We start from the raw sequence: 23,336 nt of genomic DNA on the forward strand, positions 1-23,336 counted from the left end.
TTACTTGCCAAAGCTAATGGATTTGCTAAATGAAAAGATTTGCATGAATATTTTGGAGCCTTCTTCAGTCCCGTCCTCAAATCGTTGGTTTACTGTGCCCAAAAAGAATGGGGCTTTGAGGTTTATTCAAGACATGCAATCGGTCAATAAAGTGACCATACGAAACGTGGGTGCAGGTCCTGTGGTTGATGAATTTGCAGAGGCTTTTGCAGGCAGAGCGATCTATTCTTTGGGTGATCTTTACTCGGGGTATGATCAATTTCAGCTTGCAATTGAAAGCAGGGATATCACAACCATGAAGACTCCTTTGGGGTTAGTACGGATGTGTACTCTCCCACAAGGTGCAACAAACTCAGTGGCACACATGACAAATGCTATGAATAGGGTACTCACGGATTTTATACCACAATTGACTATGCCCTTCTTGGATGATGTTCCAATCAAAGGGTGTGCAGTGGATGAAAAGAATGAAGAGATGGATGCTCATGGATGCAGACTGTTTTTTGCAGATCATATTGTGGATTGTGAGAGGATTTTGACACATCTATAAGAGGTGCATTTAACTCTTTCTGGACAAAAGTCTGTCTTTGGAGTTGAAGAGGTTTTGATTGTTGGGCATATGTGTGGGCCTTATGGGCGAAGGCCATCACCACCAAAAATAGATGGGATTGATAGAATGCAAGATGTATGCAAGAATGTATCAGAGGTGCGTAGATTCTTGGGTGCATGTGTGTCCTATTTGATATGGATTCCTCACTTTGCACATGTGGCCGATGTTCTTTATCAACTTCTAAGGAAGGACCAAAATTTTCATTGGGAAAGGAAGCATCAGAAAGCAGTGAAGAAATTGAAGCAACTCTTAAAATCTGCTCCTACGTTGAGAAAGGCTGACTATTCACATGGAAAGCCTATCATTATTATCGTTGATACAAGCCCAATCGGGATTGGATGGGCAATTGGGTAAGATGATGAGGAAGGGGAAAGGTATGCAATACGCTTTGGTGCAAAAGTATTGACTGAACGACAGAGAAGATATCCACAGGTAAAAAGAGAATTATGGGGAATTGTGACAGCCCTTAAATGTGATAAGGAGTATTTTATGGGTGCTCATGTAGTCATTGAGACTGATTGTTTGCCAGTATTGGGTATGATTACTAGTTGTGCTACCCCGAACATTGCTATGCTCCGGTGGATTGCATACATCAAATCTTTGAACCCTGAATTTTAGCATATTGCAGGAAGAGATAACCCAGTGGCAAACATGTTATCTCGAGCACGCTATGAGAACGAAGATGGAATGATGGATGAGGAGGAAGAAGATGACTTTCTTATGGCTGAAAATGATGTTGCAAGAGTGAATTTAGCAATGCAAGGTGTTGCTACAGCATTAACAAAAGCTTGGACAACAAAGAGAAGACACTTTAGATGTTTTGCATCTTGTGTAGAAGCGTTTTTGGAAGACAAATATGCATGAGAGTGGCTGAGAATTGGTCAATGTCTCAGTACATTAACAAAGAGAGATGAATGGTCAGATGAGGAGTTTAAGAAGATCAAGAGGAAAGCCTATGGATTTTTCTTAAAAAATGGATGCTTGTGGAAACATGCTAAAAAGAAATAGGGTATGCCATTGCGAGTTTTGGGTGACAGAGCTTCACAAGTAAAAGTAATGCAAGAATTTCATGAAAGCTTGTGGGTTGGTCATAGAGGTGTTTGGGGTACTTTTACAAATATCAAAGAAAGATATTGGTGGTAGGGTATGTATAAGGATGTTTCTCACTTTGTGGAAACATGTACGACATGTCAAATGTATTCAACTGTGAGACATCGGGATGGATTGCAACCCACATATCCATTGTCTCTTCATTTTAAGTGGGTGGTGGATTTGGTCACAATGCCTACAGGTCTTTGGCAAATGAGGTATCTTGTGCTTGCTCGTGAAGACTTGATTAATCAAGTGGAAGGGAGAGCTCTACGTACTAAGACAACAAATGCCGCATGTACTTTTCTCTTGGAAGAGATTTTTTGTTGATATGGCTGTGTGGGAAAAATTACAGCAGATAGGGGTGAGTTGGATGCAGATGAAGCTCATGATTTCTTTGCACGGTTGGGGATAAAGCTTGCTTTAACTTTAGCCTATAATCCTGAAGGAAATGGAAAAAGTGAAAGAGGCCATCCACCTATTGTGAAGGCATTGGCAAAAGCATGTGGAGAGAAGGTAAAAGAGTGGCCATGATTGCTCCCTTATGCTTTGTGGGCTGACAGAACAACTCATAGTGCTGTTACAGGATATATGCCTGCAAAATTGATGTATGGTCAAAAACCTATCATGCCGCTAGAAGAGATGACAGTCACATGGAGTGTGTTACCTTGGGAGGAGGAGTTGAATTGAGAGGAGTTGTTGGCCTTACGCATTAGACAGTTGGAAAGAAAGTCAGAAGACATAGAGGCAGCAACTACAAAGTTAAGGGCAGCAAGGATACAGAACAAGAAATGGTTTGACAAAAGACATAGACTGAGACCAAGAACCATACAAGATGGGGATTGGGTATTGGTTTATGATAGCATTTTAGATAACCAGCATAGTGCCATGCATAAAGTTTCCAAAAGATGGTTTGGACCCTATGTGGTAAGACATGTGTTTGATAATGCTACTTATGCATTAAATGAGCTAGATGGGACAACCATAAAACTTCCGGTAGCTGGGAAAAGAATCAAATTATTCAAAAGGCGAGAATCTACTGCCTATGAGTTGCCAGAATTGGAAGAAAATAGTGGCCATGATACAGGGGCTAGCCAAGAAGATATCGAAGATGAAGAAGTAAAGGATACGGTTGTAGAGGATGAGGAGGACTCAAAATCCGATGACAACTAGGATTTTGGCACATACCGGAGGATTGCAGGTTCAGAGGGGGTGGATGTCATGATGTTATGAGGACATAGTGTGAAAAAGTATGGAATGCATCATCATCCAACTTCTCTATTGATCTAGAGAGTCAATGTGATCTGAGCCATCAGTACTAGTATGAGTTGCGTGGATTATCCAAGAATACTAGATTTTTGGATAATTTTAGTCTATTTTTTATATTATTTATTGTAAAAATCCGAAAACGTTAGAAAAAGCTTCTAGATTAGGATGGCATGCAAAAAGCTAGTTGCTTTTTCAGCCAATTAGGAGATTTTTCATAAAAAAGGCAGATGGACGAAATCGCGCCCGTCGCGATCACTGTAAACAGGCTGAAAACTGCAGATTGAACTGAAGGAAGAAGAAGGAGTGATCTGGGAGATCTGTGAGCAGATGTCCTGCGGTTTTACCCCCCCTTTCGGAGCCGACAGAGCCATCTGATTTGGGTTTCGGACAGCAGAGAAAGAGCTGATTTTTCTGATCCACTTTTTTTGTCTATGAAGGAGCTCCAGGAGAATTAATGCTTGGAGATTGCTTCTGAGTAGTGCAAAGATTCTAGGTTCTTTCAATACATATTGATTCAATTCATTGTGATTTGATTTTGTCATGTTTACCACTTGGGTATTCTCTATCTTCTCTTCCATCTCCTATCTCTACTTCCTTCTACTTCTAATCCTCAGTGGATTCGACCTTTCGACAAAAACCCCTCCGACACTGTGAAAATATTAGAATGTCATTAAAGAAGACACCTGTGAACTTTGAGTGAGGTCTGAAAATATATCCATGAAAGAAGTAACCTTGAGAAGAGTTGACCAAAACTTGTCCACATAACTAGTGACCTTCTCATGCTCTTTCTGGCCTAGCCAATCCCACTCCTTCTTGACATCATTCTCCAAATTAGGAGGCAAGAACGAAGCATAAAACTTCTTCTTGAACTTTTTCCAAGTCGTGGGTTTCCTTCCCTCCAAAATGAGAGTCAACCACCAATTGCTAGTGGTGTCTTTCAAGTGCATGCCTACATGCCTTAGCTTGGACTTTTCTGAGAAATTACCATAAGAAAAAGCAACTTCAAATTGCCTGACAAAGGCTAACGCCTTAGCAGGATCTCTCTTACTGGAGTAAGAGTCAAACTTTATGTCCTTATCCCTAGACTTGAAAGTCTTAGTCTTCTTAAGCTTGCTCCTTTTATGGTCCCTCTTTGTCCATTTGCGGATTGTACGAGACTTAGAACCAAGAGAGTAGGAACTAGAAGTTGATGAGGAGGAGGAGGAACTTGAGTAATCAGGGGAGTAGCTGGTTGCTGAGGGAGATGGCTCCATCCTTATCCACCTCACTTGATGTGAGGTATTTTTACTCTTCTTGACCCAAGAGTCCTTCTTCCTTCTAGGAAGCTTATCAACAATTAGACGCTTTGCACCTTCACCATCAATTGATGCAATGGTATTTCTTCCAGTATCACCATCTTTTGGAGGATTCGTTCCTTCATAAGTAGCTTCTTCCCTTGCCCTTAAGCTGTCAATCAATTGACGTACTTCAGGAATTTTCAACAAGCTATGATACTCTGTTAATTGAGCCTGTAATTGCTCATTTGTAGGCACTTCATCAGTTTCCATCTTTACCTTCTTGCAAAGATCGCATTTGCTTTAAGAAAAGCAAAGAGACCTGCTCTGATATCACTCTTATATGATCCGAGATACATGCTCAACTTTCTTATATACTTAAAATATATATGGTGAATATTATGTTGGCACAAAGGGAGAATAGATGAGACAAAAGAAAGATGTAAAGAGAGAGAGAGAGAGAGAGAGAGAGAGAGAGAGAGAGAGAGGTAGAGAAATTGGCAACACACTAGGGACTGGAAGATGGGCCAATCCTCCCCCCCCTTGTGGATTTATATTATTGACAAGGAGCAACTCCTCCGTTACACATAAGCTAGTTCTTACTTGTGGATCTTGGAAAAAAGATCATGGTTCCTTGCACGGTATACAGATTCTTCTTGAGTCTCCTTCTCTCCTACAAAATATATGTAGGGCCCTCCTCTTGGCGCTTGATTTCAGCAGAGCTTCTGCAGCACTTGCACCTTCTCTTCTCCTCTCGGAACTTGATTTCAACAAAGCTTCCGCAGCACTTGATTTTCAGTAGAGCTTTCGCAGCACTTGCACCTTCTCTTCTCCTCTTGGATGCATGCAAAGTGATGCTTCCTTCTACCTCTCTCACACCCAAGGATAGCCTCCTCTTTTATAGGCTTTCAAGAGCTTTTCTTCTTGGAGAGAGACTTGAGTTAATCTTCATGCAAGATGTGGTTGTTCCAGGACCTACTCGTCTGGAGCACTAATTTTGAGATATCTCTCTATGCATTGTTCGGATGAAAAAAACATCAAACACAAAAGTTGTACATCGATGTTTCCTATAATCCACGCGGCCATTTTTTAGAGATCATCTTTCTATCGCAAAATATTTTAAAAATGGATTCACCATGTCTTTCTTAAAAAGAACAACTTCTCAAACTATACTCTTAACTTGTGGTCCATGCAACCACCTTAAGGAGAGTTCATTAAATTGCCTTGGGCCTCAACCTTACGATTGACTTCCATACAAAAGCTTATGTCTTTTTAGACCTTAGAAAGAGAAAATCACTTCTCTCCTCACTTCCAGAGGATCACGTCTCTTGTCTTTCTTAGTGAGAGAATTACCTCTCTTGTCTTTCTTAATGAAAGAAAAGACCTTAAACCTTGACTTGTAAGGGAGAGGATGACCCCAAATGAATGCAATGCTCATTACACACAAGTAAACGTTCCCAGGCATCGAGGATCACGTCTCTTGTCTTTCTTAGTGAGAGAATTACCTCTCTTGTCTTTCTTAATGAAAGAAAAGACCTTAAACCTTGACTTGTAAGGGAGAGGATGACCCCAAATGAATGCAATGCTCATTACACACAAGTAAACGTTCCCAGGCATCCCGGGATGCACACATAAATACATATACACAATGCTAATGCACTTCCTCTTCTTAGAACTTAATCCATCTTCATTTATGTGTAACTCCTTGGTTCTTGTGTACACTCTTACACTTGGCAGACACTTCTTTCCCCCTTCATAACTTGTACTGCATGTACCAGATATCCCTGTCACAGTACTCTGATCACCCCATTAAGTGACGCACTAGGAATATTAGTCTCTAAATGGTCTCATGGCCATGCTAGATCATCATCAACACTTAAAGAAAAGTGAGTCATTAATTTATTGACATGAATTAATTAAATAGAGAATGCATAATAAGCAATCAATTTAGTGACGCATATAATCACAATTACCATAGGGAGAATAAAAGAATGGAAGACGTAGAGTGAATTTTCATCTAGATATGATTGTGCTAACTTAAAATTTTCCTTGACAAATACATAAGACCCAAGATTTTGCAATTCCATGGATTCCCTAGGCATAGACATGGTGCACACAAGGACCACATAGGTCTCTTTGGTTGCACATGTGTGGTAAATAAACAATGGAAGCATGTCCACCAAAACAACATCTATTGCATCTAGTCCAAATTCACACCCAAAACATGTACATCTGAATGATAAATTGGGCCCAAAACCAATTAGAATCTATGTGGTATATGAGCAAATGAACTCAAAGTGGCAAGTTGCATCCTATATCTATAATCGAATGTGAAGCTTATCCATGGTTGGCCAAAACATAAACAACTTGCAAAAGCACTTTAGACAATTCGAAAAAGTGATTTTGAATATGGAGAAAGTATTTTTGTAAGATCCAAAGTAGACATAAGTGGAAAAAATATGTATTTAACTTGTAAAAACATTTTATAGATTTAGAAAAGCACTTAAAAATATTTTAAAGGAATTTCAAACAATTGAAGTGATATTTTTGCCTTGCTAAAGCACTTTTGAGATGTGTAGAAGATCTCTTTCAATATTTAAAAGTGCTTTTGTAGCACAAAAGGCAGTTTACGATTAAGTGCTTTGACCATTAAAAATAGTTTGCCACCTTTAAAATAATTTTTTTCACCTTGGAAAATCTTGCATGCATTAAATAGGAATCCTACTATTAAAGAAAGTGCTTTTAGCTTATATAGTAGTACTTTTTTCATCTTAAAAAGTGGCTACTAGTTTCATCAAAGTGCTTCTTAAGATGGAAAAGTAGTTACTAGTTTCACCAAAGTGCTTAGAGTTTAGAAAGCACTTTTGGGTCCTCATATTACAATATTACAAAATTACAAAATATAGATTTGAGCTAGAGAAAAGCACTTGGAGTCTTAGCTAGATCTCTTTTCTTAAGTCTACCCAATTTACATGAGACTCCCAAAACCAATCTACTTTGCAAGCCCCTTCTAACCAAGATACTTTTACCCTAACCTTTTCAAAGACCAATCACTACAATTTTGAGTATTTAAAAATGATTTTCATAAGAAGCAAGAATTGTTACCTCATACAATAACATTGGAGTTCTTTTCAAATAGAGTCAAGGGGGTAGTAGGTGAGTCTAGCCTCATGTGCTTCCATCTTTCCTTGCACTCTCACAATTTATAGGTTGTCAAAGGCTACACTTGTATTCGATTCATGGAGCTCTTTCCAAAGCCTTTGCAACTCATCTATGAGCTATATCAAATGCTCCCTCTTCACATAAGGCATCATCTTTGGCTTGTTCATAAGTTTCCTTTCCCTCTCTTGTAACTAGAGTAATTAAATTCCATAATATTTGTGGATGACCGAAACTCATATCCTATGTTATCTTTAAACCTTTCCTATGTTATTTTTGCACAATCAATGAACCTTTCTTATGTCTTCTGTAGCCTTACATGTCTTGCATTTCAATGCATGGCTACAACAATATGATTTCAAAGAAAAAAGAAAGGATATTGTCTTTAAATACCTCGGCTATCCAATAGGCATATGTATTTCCTTGCATAAGGGATTTCTTAGTATTATAAAAAGTTGAAGCTAAGGTCAAGGCCAAGGTTGGGATGTAGGCAAGACTAGCTAGTAGAATGGCTACTAGTAAAAATGGTATGTGAACTACCACAAGTACTTTTGATGGTTCTTTCTTTGCCTTTACTAATGCAAATTCTAACCAACTTAAAAAGTAATTTAGTAAGTCATTGTGGTCCTTTGAGGATAAGAGGATCCACCATGTAGTATCATGGGACTAACTTATTGCTTCAAAGGGTGATGGAGGTGATGGATTATGAGCTCTTTAGCAGAAAACATGTTGGGGTTAAAGGCACTTGTGCCTACACCGCCTTGTATTTACTACACACACCATGAGCACACACCTGTACACTACATGTGGCAGGCACCCATCACTATCACTTTATTCTTTTAGTGACTATTGAATCAAGAAAGGGACACACCTTGTGGCTACTAGAATTCCACATACAATATCTCTCTCTTGCTCCATCTGCCATAGCTCTTGCTTTTGCTTATGTGCTTCTTCTCGAGCTCTACCTTTCAACTATTGGTATTAAAGTCGGAATTTAGGGAGCTTCTTCATCCTTTGCTTCATCCCAAATTCAAAGATTTAGCTCAAGGTTTCATAGCAACCATTCTTTCTTCCTCTCAAGTTATGCACTAAGTCTTACCTTCTCCTAACTTGTTCTAGCTTGCCTTGGCTTGTTGAGGAGCTTCCCAGGGCTTAGCTAAGCCTTGTTAAGTGCTTATTGAGTTGAAAAAAAACATGTTATCCATTTTGAGTGGATACAGAGCGTGCTGTAGAAGTCATGGATAGCTACGGTAGCTTGACAACACTTTCGTATTTTGTCCATAACTTTTGCATATGATATCGAATTCATGTGTTCTAAAGCTAAAAACAAAGAGCACGATGAGAATTACATATTTAAGTGCTCATAGAGATGATTTTTTTAGTTTTTAATTCTCTATTTTACACAAAATAGAATAGTTCTGGTTTGGAGAGCAAGCATTTGATCGGTTTATGCTCTTTTGATGCTTATAGGGAATGTTTGCAATGCCCAGATATATGCATTAATTCTCAAAAAGACTTTTGGGGTGATTAGAGCTTGATTAGCTTAGTCATTGAAGTGTTTATTGTTTTAATAATAGTTTCAACACAAAGCATACAATAGTGAGCTTCATGCTTTACGAATGCCTATTATGCCTACATGGTATTTTAGGTATGATATATGTCTACAATTATGTCTAGCATTGATGTATGAGCCCTGATATGATTATGACATGCTTTGATACTTGGATTTGAGGTACATTTAATGCACTTGGGCTTTGGTTAGTTGCTTTGAGCTTCCATGCTCACCCACTTACTGGTCTTGAAGTGCCATTGGACACTTATGCTCCCAAATATATTTGTGTTATACTTGGGCTTCCCAGATGCTTTGATGTATATGTCTTGAGATTTTCTTGCTTACTTTGCATTTTGGATTTTCTTCCAGTGGGAGATGTTTGTATTTACTTAGCAAAGCTTGGTTCTTTGAGACAGTGGGGCTCTTGGTTCATATGTATGCTCTTCTGTATGCTACTAGATATAACTACTCCCGTATAATTTGGGCAATGGAACTTATCTCTATCAGTAGTTTGTCTGTGATGTATATGCTTATGGAATGTATGGTTTATTGACACTTTGAGTTTGTGATAATATTTGGTACTAGTGGTCTATGCTTTGTCTCTACTAGTTGCATTCTTTGTATATCGGTTGCTACTCGGATATCCCTAGCAATAAGAGCTTTCTTTCTTGGTTATTTGCCCACAATTAGATTGACATATATTGTTGTCTTTATTTCAGCATTGCTATAATTATAATTTTGAGCTTTGTCTAGAGAGCAAACATAGTACTTTGGTAGTCTATTTATTGCAGTTGGTAGGATAGCTCTATACTTTGGTATTCCCTCCTACTTTGCCTTTGTTTTGGGTGATTTTTTTGGGTCTGATTTGTAGTCATTTACAAGAGCCCATTCTCTTGGATTTTGCATTGGTATATTATCATTATGGTTGGTTCTTCTAATGATAGTGCTATTTTCAATATTGAAAAACTTGATGGCACAAATTTCATATATTGGAAGACATAGATATGGAAGTACTAAAAGAAGCAAGTTAGGCCATTGAAAACCAAGAGTATAAAGCCTAAAGGCATGTATCAAGATGATTGGGATGAGTCGGATGAGCTATGTAAATCCACCCTTATACTATCATTGTCTAAATGGGTTTACTTCAATGTTGTTGCACCTCAAGATAATGCCTAGCGATTATCGAAAAAAATGTATAATCTTTATGACAAGCAAAGTCTTGCATCACAAATGTATTGGTTGAAATAACTTATAGACCTTCTCATGAAGGAAGGGACTAGGGTGTCCTCTCATTTGAATGAATTTCATTCAATTTCAACCAACTAACTTCACAAGGGATCGAGTTTAAAGATAACCTACCTCCCTTGTTCTTGCTTGTGACACTTCTGGAGTCATGGGATACTTTCTATACAGCCATTTGTGCTAATATGCCTAAGGATAGCTTGAAACTCTAGGATGTTGAGGATGCTTTACTTATAAGGAGATAAATAGAAAGAATGTGGATGCATCCTATACTTTTCATGCATTCACTATTAGGGGCAAACATGAGGTAAGAGTAGTAATGATCACTATGGCAGAGGCTCACAATGGTCTTAATATCATGGGCAATCTCACATCAAGTCTTGTGGTTGTAAGACCTCTCTGACATGTCATTACTATGGGAAGCAAGGTCATATTCAACCACAATGCCATATGATTCGCGATGGTAAGCACAAAGAGAAAGGAAAGGGAAAAGCATAGAAAAAGTTTGATGATCTAACATTGTCCCTAATAAGTCCAATGTGAAGATTGAAGAGATAAATGCAGTGCAACATGAGTCAAATGATGAGTACATCTTAATACTTTTCTCTCTTTAAGCTTCATACTTGATTGATGCTTTGTCTGCATATTCTTAGTGTGAGTTGCTTGATTTCGAGGCTTCCTATCATGTTACCTGCATAGGGATTGATTTCGGCCCTATTGCAGCATGACAAGTTCTATGCAACTGGAAAATGACTTAGCATTGGATATTATTAGCATTAGGGTTATACCGCTATAGTTTCTCTCGGGCAGCTTCTTTACTTTGCATACTATACAACAAGTACCAGCTTTTACCAAAAGCCTTCTATTTGGTGAAAAGTTTAATGATGTGGGCTATTATGTATCTTTTGGTGATTTTGCATGGAAGATTACGCATCATAATCTTTCATGTAGAATCTTCTGTGGAAGATTACCTGTGGGAATCTTGTCTTTCTCAAGGTATCAAGGATGGTAGCCTCTATCCTTTATTTGTATCTAGATCTCTTAACCATGTTTTGGCTGTGGTTGATATACTACATGTATCTTTATGGCATTGTTGCCTTGGGCACATGTCTTTAAAGAAAATGAAAATGCTTACATATTTGCAGTATCTTTTGCCTCTTAATTACAAATATTTTGATTCTTATGACCATTGTCTTTATGGCAAACAAACACACACTTCTCATACGAGGAATGGCATTACATACATAGATGAGCCTTTGGCTCTTATGTAATCTAATGTATATGGTCCCATGCTCTGTTAGTCATTGGATGGTGTGAAGTACTTTGTTACATTATTGATGATTATCCACATAAGGTTTGGGTATATCCTATTAAGAAAAAATCAGATGTCTTATCTACATTTCAGCATTGGCTTGCTCTTGTTGAGAACCAATCTAGGTATACTATAGAATGCTTAAGGACCGACAATGGGGATGAATATGTTTCTAAAGAATTTGAGAAATTTTCTGATGAGAGGGGTATTAAGAATCAATTGTTGCCGCCCTATACACCCCACTCCAAAATGGTGTTATAGAGTGCATGAACAAGACCATTCAAGAAAAAGTTCATAGTATGCTTAGTTAGGCATGCTTACTACAACATTTTTGGGCTGAGGCAGTTACTACTATCATACATTTGATCAATAGATCCCCATGCACTACTATTGGTTGTTTGGGTTGCAGAGAAGGTATGATTTGGAAAACCTCCCTTGTATGTGTATCTTAGATTCTTTGGATGTGAGGCTTTCTGCAATGCCTTTTAGGTACCTCATGATACCTTTCACGATATCCCAATGTTACCGGCTAGGTGTAGACATATAGCATGCCATAAGTCCTAGTGCAAAATACTATGTCAAGGTGAGTGGCTATCATGGCATACATCAAACTATCCACTCCAAGATACATAAGGAATCTTGGCCTTCTGCTCATTTGAGTGGAGACAATCGGCGTGGTTGACCTTCATACGGGAAGGTAAAGAACAATCAACATGCTTAACAACTTGCATATGAAATTGCTCAAGCACCTTCTATATGTACGACTGCTGTGATAGGTAAATGAGCCCCTTAGGGTGATCGTGTGTAATATGCATACCAAGAATATGTGAGGCTTGCCCCATGTCCTTCATCCCAAAGCTCTCGATACATGTAAGCATGAAGCTTTTGAAGGTAAAGGAGGTTAACGACTTGGTTGTTTGAATGTAGTAGAGTTAGGCTAGATTCATAGGGTCATTGGTATGGCTAGGGATTCGTGGCCCACTTTTCATGTCATTTGGAATAAGGGGCACTTGAAGTAATGCATAAATGAGAACAACATGCTTGATTGGCCATCCCCTCATTTAAATTAGATGTGTTGCTTTGGAGGGTGATGACCCAAAACTAAAGATATATGCTTGATTAATTTAGAGAGGTCTCACTTTGGAAGGTAATGCTTGGTTAACTTTGAGAGGTATCACTCGTGTTTGTTCATTGGCAAAGGGAAGAAGAGGATCCATGCATAATGTTGGGGATGGAAGGAGTCCAAAGCGGTAGTGCTTGGAGCGTGGATCGTTGTGGCAAAGTTACCTAAGAGAGGGAGAGAGAGAGAGAGGACCTTCCTTGCTGCTCAAGAAGATTTTAAATAGCAGCATTTTGGGTTGGTTGCTGAGGCTACTCGGATTGAAAAAGCATGGGCACATATGTTATGTATGTGTAAGACTGACATTTCGATAAGCTGCATGAATCTCTCCGAGAGTGCCTCCTCTCTCGTCAGCAATGAGAAGTGACCATGGGCATGTTATTTATAAGTAAGACTGGCATTTGGATAAGCTGCATGAATGTGTCCCTGAGAGTGCCTCTCCCGTCATCAATGATCGATCCTGAGAAGCCCTCCCTAAATTCCAATTTTCCCGGTGCCCATGCCTCCCAAGACGACAGAAATCTTCTAATTCAAGCGATCTGGGATCCACCGAAGAAACAGAAAGTCTGTCGCTTGGTGCAAAAATGTCACAACGGAGAGGTTGCTTATCTTTTGGGGAAGAAAAGGGGAAGAGTGAGTGATGATAAGTGGACTGGGACAGACTTGTGAGCGAGAAATGTGATGCCGAATCGCGCTTGGATCGTTTGATTTGATGAGAAACGAGGGATAATTTCGTCGACGGATCTCAAGCCACTTCTATTTTTGAAGGGCAAGAAAGTCCCCCTCCCCTCCCCTCCACATGCGGAGATGCCGTCATTGGATGCGCCGGAGTCAAAGAGCGCACTTCTTTTCTTCTTTTTTTGGGACCATCGGCCTTTCCATACATACGTGGATATATATATACATATATAATAGCAAAAGGCTAAAACCTGTCCGCTAATTCAAAGTGTGTGGCATAGGTAGATGAGAATTCGCCTTTTTATGCAGTTGCTCAATCATGTAAAGGGTCCTTGCCACTTGGTATAGATTGCCTTCATTCCCCCTAAAGAGTATGGTCACATCCGTGTAAGGAAAGGTGTTGCCGAAACCTTAGTATCATGATGGTTCTCTATGAGGGCACTATTCTTGTCACATGTAATATCCAAGTCCCATAGCCCCACTTAGACTTTAGAGCAAAACATGAGGGGTAAGAAGGGGCCGGTCCAGCATTGCTAGGACTTTACACATGCTACATCTCATTCTTCTTTGTCTCATATAACTCATTACAAATTATCTGCACAAGAGGAAACAAGTCATCCTTGCTTGATGCCTCAAAGCCTACTACGTGCATTAAGTGGCTCTTAGAAGGAAAATCAAGATCCTTAGCTAAATCATGATAGGATTCGTGAGTAGAGGTTTCAAGAAGCCAGCTAGACCTTCTTCTATACTTTCTTATGAAGAAAATATAGACCTAAATTTTTATTATTTTGATATCTGTAGAGACTATGATATGCCCTATATGAACTTTTTTGTTTAACATTGAGAAGAGACAAAAGGGTGCTCTTGAAGAAGCTACATTAAGGAAATTAAAGAGGTATTATAGGTCATATGATATACAATAAAACCACATTACATTCACTCAACATTGCCCATCCTAACCCTACGTAAAAAAGAAGTGGCCATACAGTTCGATTGACTTACAATGATTTAGGTGAGGCTATTCGAAAAGGTGAGAATTGTGATACCATATCTTCTTGAATTGATCTTTAGAGATCTATAACTTTTGCCTCCCTCACTGGTTAACTTCCATGTGTGGTGGTTGGGACCACAAACAATTTAGAATGAGAGGGATACAGTTGAAAAAAAAAAGCTTTCAAACAACAAGTATAGTGTAGCTTAGATAGGCAAAGGCTATATGCATGGCCTTGTGAGTTGCCCCCCAGCAAAACTATTGAGGGTACCTTTATTTCTCACAAGGAGACTTTATGAGAAAGTAAGATTTTATGGTTAAACGAATGGAAAAGAAGACCTCTAACTCTTTGAAGAGAAGCTCCTTTGATAAAGATGAAGTCCATTTTGAATATAGTTTTATGAAATGCTATTCAAAGCCTTGAAACCAACTTGGTAAGCTTTTAGTTGAAGGTTTTTATGCTTGTCCTCACTTTTTTCATAGATGCTACGAGTCATAAGAACGAAATGCAATCAAACTTAGAAAATCAAGCATATTGCAATTCCTATGCTTTAATTGACCAAGAAACCATAAATTGTACAAAAATTAGGAGTTTCCAAAGATTGCCTATTTCAAAAGGTGAAATCTAGTGCAAAGAGACTTGCTTAGAGGGAGTTTAAAGAATGTGTAATATCTAGTACAAAGAGGCTTGCTTAGAGGTATGTTACTTCATTATCATCCATAATTATTTGTCTTTGCTTGTTATTATTCTAGACTAAGGCCCATTTTTAATGTCATACACAATTAACCTATGATCCCTAATTTCAAGGCATAACTCAAATATAAAGAATCTCTTTATAAAGAGCCTATTTGAGTTAACAAATAACCTAGGGACAAAGTAAGTAAACATTGGTCTTATGTGCCTAAAGAACAAAAGGGTTTGTCTTAATGCTTCTATTGAAGAAAGGTTTTCATATTAAGGGTCATTATGGGAGTAGTAATAATTGACCAAAGATGGAAGACATACATTTGGGGAAGAAGAGACCATCAAACGTTTGTTTTTGGAATGGGTGCAAAGTTGATGGAATCTAGAGAAGGGTTATGTCTTGCTTTTGGCATTTGAGTGCTTAGGATAGACTAGATAGAGATAAAGGAATGGAAATGTGCATGTTTGGGCCGACTAGTTTTACCAATCCTTGTGAGGAGTTTGAATCTTAGTCAGTCAAGAGCTTTGCTCTTCAAGAAATCTAGGACACACGCTTGCAAAGAGTTTTTGAGGGCATCAAATGGTTTTGGACCTTGGCTTGTAAGAGTAGTAAATTAAGTGACATGGCTTTGGCTAGCATCTTGAGCAATGTGGCCCAATGAGCTTTTTGTATCCAAATACATAATGTATCCATTCATTTCTTTCATGTTCATAGAAGTATTTTTGGTGGCAAATAAAAAGATGTTTGCTTGCATATGTGGGAGGAATTAGCATTTAATATCTGTATCTGAAGAAGTTGGTAATTTTAGGGTTTAAATTTTTTTGAAGGTTTTCTTTTGGAAAATTTATGAGTCATTTCACATTAAACATTGGTTTTTTTTGCAACCTTAGAGAGTGTGATGGGTATGCTGCAGTTCAGGTAAAAGGAATGGCAAAGGAAAAGCCCTCCAATTTTCCGAGTGGGGAGCCTCGAGGGAGGTGTACACAAAGCGTTTTCAATGGGTGGGGTGGAATAATAATGAGCCAAAGGCACATGCTCGTGACGCATGTCGTTTTGGGCGGGCGGGGGGGCGGCGTGTTTTGCGTGGGACCCACCAGCCCACAATGCTCGCCCGTTCGCTGCTGTCGACGTATTGTAAAAAAGGACTCTCGCCTTTTCCACTCTTCTCTATGTTCAGCAGAAGTGAGCGCTCTCTCTCTCTCTCTCTCTCTCTCGTAAACTGCCAGTACCTACAAAAGGCCTCACACGACCAGAGCTTCTACACGAGCACAATTGCCACACACACACACACACACACACACACACTCTCTCTCTCTCTCTCTCTCTCTCTCTCTCTCTCTCTCGCTCGTCCGACTGCCTAGGTAAGCACGTCTTACCATCTGCATTTCCAAGAGTTCCAGGCTTGTTTCTCTATTTCCAATCCTTCCCCCCCCCCCCCCCCCCGGCGATCCTTTGATTCACTATTAGTATAGATTTCCCTCCTCATCAGCACCACCCCTGCGTTGCATCTCGCAATTTGCCCTGATCTTGCTTATTGAGTCGCACTGTTTTTCCCCCCCCTCTCATGGTTGCAGGATAAAGGGCAGCACTGACCCTCGACAGCCCACTTTTTCTTTTCCTTTTTTTTCTTGCCAGATAGGTCTCTCATGGCTGTGGTCTCTGGCACCATGTCCAGCCAGCACGCCCTCGGAGTTTTGCCCAAGGAGATGGACATCACAATGCAGCCATCAGCCCAATCCAGGCAGCATTGGGTCCCTGATCACAGAGATGGATTCATCGCCTGGCTCAAGGGGGAATTTGCGGCCGCCAACGCCATCATTGACACACTCTGTCACCACCTCCAGCATATCAGTGAGGACGGAGAGTACGATATCGTCTGGAGCAGCCTACATAAGCGCCGCCATAACTGGACACCGTTGCTGTACATGCAGCAGTTTTTCTCTGTGGCAGAGGTGGTGAATTCTCTTCAGCAAGTTGCTTGGAGGAAGCAGCCTCAAGCTCACTCCAAAAAAATTGCACCATGTACCATAGCCACAGTGCCAAATTCTGAATTGCAGGCACACTCTGCAAACACTACCAAAGATCCAGATATGAAACAAGAGGCTGACATGTCATCAGCGATTCAGCAACCTCAGCCTCATCAGGTGCCCCAAAACAAATTCCTGCCGGCATGCTCGATTGAGCAATCCACTGACGCAGGTGAGCATAGTCCACAATTATCTATATGCAATGGTATTCTTACTTGGAAGATTCTGCCAAAACTTCACCAACTTGTTTGACCGGGACACATCAAAGCAAACTTCTTTTGATTAGAAGCTTGGTGGTGTGATTACAAAGGTTGTCGCTATTAGATTTGCTTCAGATTGCTTATGTTCTTTAACTAGTTCTATTCTTGTGCTTATCTGGAAAAATTAAGCTAATGTGCTCGTGGAGCTTTTGTGTCTGTATATGGGTTTAACGATACTCACACAGGAAGGTTGATCATGTGTGCATTCCTTGTGACGTGTCTCATGGTAAGATGACATCCTCTGTTAGCAAATCACAGTACCATGGACAGGATTGTAAGCAAAATAGCTAGGACTTTTTGAAACACTAAACAGGGAACTTTTTTACATCAAAATGTATCAGGGCCATGAATAGGATTTTTGAACCAAATAGCTGGGATTCTGGAAACATTGAATAGTGAACTATTTTACATCAAAACACGCAGCAATGCTGCTCACATATAGAGCAATAAATCTGAAGTACACTTGTATCCAAAACTTTACCAAGCGATCCAGGTAGAATCCCTTCTTTTAGCAAACCAAACTGTTGGCCCATGTGTCTCATGACCTTTTTATCCAGATGATTTCACAGATACTTATCAAGTGGAACAGCAAGTGTAACCACTAGCACATATAATATATTACTCCGTGTGATTCATGCTGGTGTCATCCTGAATGAATCAAGTTGATGTTGTCTCCTTGGTTGCATTATAATCATTGCTGCCAATTGATAATTCACATGATGCCCTGAATTCTTTAGAGAATTCTCTCTCTCAAAAAGCAAGCTGATGATGCCATTTCACATGTTTGATTCTGTCATTACGATTGTACATGTTTCTAGTGCCTTAGCAAAATAAAACGTTTCAGTTTCTTTTCATGTTTGCTAGATGGGAGTACTACAAGCTTATTCACTATGGACATCAGCTTTCCATCAAATGAGGAGGATGACCCTTCTACTCTGGTCAAGAAATCGAAGCACTTCGATTGTTCTGAAACTGTAAATGGGAAAATGGTGAGCCAGTGCTTTGTTTTCTCAAAAACATGTGCTGATTAATGTCACAGCAACTCTTTGAGAATGCTGTATCCTAATAGCACAGGTATCCTGTGGGTTTGTGGTGCCTCATCAAACTGTACAGGTAAACACTGGTGAAGGGATTGAACTATACGAGGACATTTTGAGTCCTACACAAACAAGCAAAGCTGTGGAACTTATAGATATGCTCCGCATCATGGGCAAGCAAGGAGAACTAGGTCAGAAAAGCTGATCTGACTGAATTTTTCTGATTCAGTTTTGAGATTCCTAATTCTAGGCAACCATATATAAGCTACACGGTCCAATGAGCTGACATTGCAGAAACTGGTGTAAAGTTAAATAGATCCTTGGCCACTTAGAATTACATTTGGTCTGGCTGGGCTCTGAAGTCTATGAATTGCAGGGAGTGCTTTCTCCACCCAGGAGGGCCCTTCTGGAGTAAAAGAAACCCTTTGTTTCCGTGCCATGTCACAGTTCAGGCAAGAAGATGGTAAGGGTTGGACTTCTTCTTGATCAAAGACCCCTTTTTGATGCTATTTTCCATCTGACATCATACAGAGATTCTGTAGTGGTTGGCTCTTCTGTTTGATCTCATTACTGTGTTGTGCTAGTCTGTGTTTTAATATAGCTTCTTACTGTTTCAGAAACAGTGCAGCCTATCATGCCAAAGTTTTTGGAGTCATTGATTGAATACATCACAAAAAAGGATATTTTTCCAGCAACCATGAGGCCTGATTCATGCATCATTAATATTTTTGACAAGGTTATTGAACTCCTCAAAAAAATCTTGTCGAATGAGAATACTAATTATAATATAACTTGCTTAACTTGGATATGGTGATGCTCTTTGATAGGGGTATTGTGAAGTCTCAGAAACCGACAAATGGCTTGATCAAAATTTTTTATGCATATTGTCTCTGACTGGAGACTGCAAAATGGTTTTAGGTCACACCATATCTGTGCACCACCATGGGGAGTATCAAGGCCCTATACAAATAGACCTACCTGCTGGGTACACCTCTTTCCTTAGCAGAGGAGCCTACCTGATTCTGTCACATAAGCTTTGTAGTTTGTGAAGTAACTGTTGGATGTGACAAGAATACAATCATTAACAGCAGTTGAATGCATCTGAATACTTCAAAGCTAATTGTGATTCTTTTGCTATAGGACGCTTTTACTTCTAAGAGAAAATCATGAATGTCTTCACAAGAGAGCAGTGCGTGCTTCAACTAGCAGGAGGATGTTTGTCACATTTGGCATGGGGCTTAAAGTGGTTGCAGCCCTCAAGGATGAGGATGGGCCTCAGAATGCTGTTATGCCAAAAGTTGAAGGACCTGAACATACATCACAAACTAGAGGTAAAAAAAAGCCTTTGGCAGCAGCACTAAGTTGGCATGGGAACGGCATCCCTGTGTTGTCTTCCAATTCCACAGGCAATGAGATGCACAAACAACCTGATTTCCATCCAAATGTGGAAGTGATACAGCTCTCATCTCTGCACTTCTTACCACAAATGCATAATTTGGTACCTCAACAGTTAATGCCTACCATTCAACCCGTCAGTCCTACCTTTACAGGCCAATTAGAAACCTTCAGTCCAATCTCGGTGATGGCCCAAGGATGGCCAAGTGTTCCAGCTTCCAAAATGTCTCATAATGGGACAGGAGTGTTTTTCCCAGCTAGGGATGCAGTTGCTGTTCCCAGGTGGCAGTCTGGAGTTCTTGTGTTGTCACCTTTCTCTGCCAAGAGCAATTCTTTTAAAAGGCATATAGCCACTGAAGTCCGTCGACCTGCACAGGCTCGACGTCCACCGAGACATGCAACCCAACTTGGTAATCACACTAAGTCTAAAGGTAATCCAATTTCAATGGTCCTACCGACACCTCAGAAGGCTTCAGAAAAGGATATCATTCCTGACATTGATAATATGGTGGATAAAGAAGTGGGAGCAATTTAGAACCCATTCTCTAGTTAGTTGAGAAGCAGAACAATGTCTGTCTGGTGTACCACAGACACAGTTTGTACTGTGCAAGGCATCTGCAGAGTCAGGCTTCAGATTTTATGATCCCTTTCTCATGTTCACATGTGTGCCTGGTTGTGGACCATGTGAACATTTTAAGGCGAGTGATCTACTGGGTCAAGACGAAACAAATGGATCGGTTAAAAGGGATGGATGGTAGGTAGTTCACTAGGTCATGGATCGGTTAAAAGGGATGGATGGTAGGTAGTTCACTAGGTCATTGAAGGTGATATGATGATTCATTGAAATGGTCATCCTAATTGGCCATTGAGAAGTGGCACACTCCTTAGCCGGCAGTCCATTTATTCTTTTCAAACATGGTGTACTTTTACTGGAGCTGGCTTGATCCACATTTTATCCGATGAATACCCCCCAAAAAAATGAATAGAAAACCTTTTCTGTGGAGTCTTCTATTTTGAGGACAAAGTGTGCTTTTCTCCATAAGAGTTCCTCTCTTTCATCTCTATGTACATGTGTGTGGCGAATGGCACAAGTAATTGATGATTAATCGATTGGGTTGCATGATGCAAGACTGGTAGGTGTCCAGGCTATCGATATTGTGCATTCTGTGCCGCTCTTGGCACTCAACGGTAGCTACTAAGCCTACAACTTGAAAAATATACACTGAAAGCTATTGATATTTTGCATTATATGCTAGCTGCCCTGACTAACACAAAGCACTAAGCCGATGAGTTGAATATCATGTTCAAGTCACACAGAAACCCAGGATATCGATATTGTGCATTTCATGCTAGCTGGCCGCTCTTGGCCCTGAGTCAGCACAAGGCATTAAGCTTACAATGCGAAACCATGTTCACGGTGACAGGCTCGATGCCTGACGCTTCACTCTGATTGAGAAAGTCCTCAAAAAACCATGTAACATACAACCTCTTAAGTCTGTACAACATACACTCTCGATCTGGAGCAGTGGTTGCTACTGAAAGAAAGAACCGTATTGCATCCAAATCTAAAAGTATCTCACCCATGTGATGCGAAGGAATCATCAGGCTAATAAAATTTACAATATCAATCATCTTCACAGTAAAAAAATGCTAGTTTTGCCGGATGCAGGAAACTACACAAGTAATGGTGAAGATTTTAGTACGAGTGATATGTTTTGTCTGCACAATGTACTCTGTCTCATTCCACTCCAGAACGTTGTCAGGAATGTGAGGACAACATAACTGGTCTGCTGACATACTACTACACAAAGATGCAATGCAAAGCGCATGTAGCACTAGTCAAAACAACATGGCTACTCTATAAAACCAACCACAGAGGGAGAATGCCCTAACTCCTGAGTGGGCGATGGCCATGCTCTTGAATTGTTAAGAATGTAATCCTCCAAACCGAACATGCCCGTGAGAACGATAGTCTCTTCTTACTGACAGCACAGTGCGGATCTTCCACATACATTGTGTACGACAACGATAGGGGAAGGCGTCATCCCAGAGCCGGGGTCTAGCGGGCAACAGCTTAATTTAGGGGTCTTGTGGGCCGGTCGCCAATCTGATATCCTTATCTTGCCCTTTGGCATATGAGTGCTGCCACACTTATAGGGTATACTTGGATTTCAAAGTGAAGGTTACTTGCATTTCAAAGCGAAGGTTACTTAAGTTTCAAAGTAAAGGTCATTATAAATTTAGTAAAGGTGCATTTCAAGGTAAAGGTGACTATAAATTTAGTAAGAAGGAAAAGAGGCATCACACTACATAAACTCAACTTATTTGATATCTAAAAGGTTTGGCACGTTTACATGTGACCCCACTCTTATATTTATCTTCTTTTTTAGTGTAGAAAATTCAATATAAGGATTTTACCAACTTGCAAACAAGAAAGAATGCCTTACCCTCTTTGGATAGCTTCTTAGAGTTGGGTTGCACCAACTCTAATAGGGCTAATTGAAATGCATTACTAGGCTACAATTGCTTGTGGTCGTTTCAAGGAGAAGGTGAGAAGTTCAAATTCAAAAATGTGTTACATTTACAGTGGTTGGTGGTAATTGATTGGATGAAGGATTTTTTAGTGGGATATAGCACATTCCTATTCCCCCACAATCTTCGATGAACGACGGAGTTTAGTGGGGGGAGTGGGTCCAAAAAAAGCAAACAAACAAACGTTGGGCGCAACTCGGTTCTTAAAGTGGATATCAAGTTCAAAAAAGATACTATGACTATGATTAGCTATGATTTCTTTGGAGTTGTGGATCTGCGCAAATACAATGGTATTCCTAAAGGACCAAACCATCGGAACAATTGAGCCTTTAACGACAACCCAAATCTCTTTTGAGTAATCATTCAAAATGCTAAGATAGTTGTAGTTGTAACACCTTCAATTTAGACATTTTGCTCTAAACTAACCCACTTCATCACAAATGTAGAATCAACAGGTCTCTTGAGCTTTTGCTACAATGTAAGCATGACCACCTTGTGGATTAGGCCTTGAACCTAATTTGCATGGCCTCTTAGAACCCCACTATAAACTTTAGGTGATTGACATTTGTAGAGCATACTTCCAAAGAGTGACATGCTTTGAGCAATACTTTTGTTGGGTTAAATCAAGCTATTGAGGGTCAAATAATTCATTCATATTCAATGTTTAAAAAGAGAGTAGAAAGTATCTTCCTTTTTTAATGACTTCTATATCATCCCAAGCCTTTAAATATTTTGATAAGGCATTATCACGTCACCACTATTTTTGCCACAGTTTGGCTTCACCAATGAGTCATAAACATGCTGTCATGGATCCATTTGTTGCATTGTCATCCTGATATAGTAGAGAAATAATCATCCATTAAACTTGTGCACCCTTGTCAACTTGGGTACCCTCGACACTAAAATTTGGCAATTTAAACTACTTCAGAATGAATTTCTTCTCTTGGAGGTCAGGTATGGTAACTTCTTAACATTCCACAATTAAAATAATCATTGTCTTAGATTCATGGAATGATATTCTATTGAGTTCTATTGGATTTAGTTATCCACAAATATTCACAATCAAAACTCTTAGATTCACTTTATCAACTTACTTCTAATTA

At 39.7% G+C, this 23,336-nt stretch overlaps 1 protein-coding gene across 1 annotated transcript; it reads left to right on the plus strand.

The window, feature by feature from the left end:
- Positions 1-16,237: 16,237 nt before the first annotated feature.
- Positions 16,238-20,743, plus strand: LOC148025144 (RNA demethylase ALKBH10B-like). The gene is made up of 9 exons (XM_087694885.1): positions 16,238-16,343; positions 16,618-17,181; positions 18,134-18,258; positions 18,383-18,497; positions 18,683-18,769; positions 18,924-19,042; positions 19,134-19,291; positions 19,447-20,459; positions 20,504-20,743. Exons 2-8 carry the CDS (start codon positions 16,629-16,631, stop codon positions 20,234-20,236), a joined length of 1,947 nt encoding a protein of 648 aa, XP_087551011.1. The 5' UTR covers positions 16,238-16,343; positions 16,618-16,628; the 3' UTR covers positions 20,237-20,459; positions 20,504-20,743.
- Positions 20,744-23,336: the final 2,593 nt, after the last annotated feature.

Source organism: Lygodium microphyllum, chromosome 15 (genome assembly GCF_053477565.2).
Source record: "Lygodium microphyllum isolate KBCC chromosome 15, Lygodium_microphyllum_v1.1.10, whole genome shotgun sequence".
Taxonomy (NCBI): Eukaryota; Viridiplantae; Streptophyta; class Polypodiopsida; order Schizaeales; family Lygodiaceae; genus Lygodium; species Lygodium microphyllum.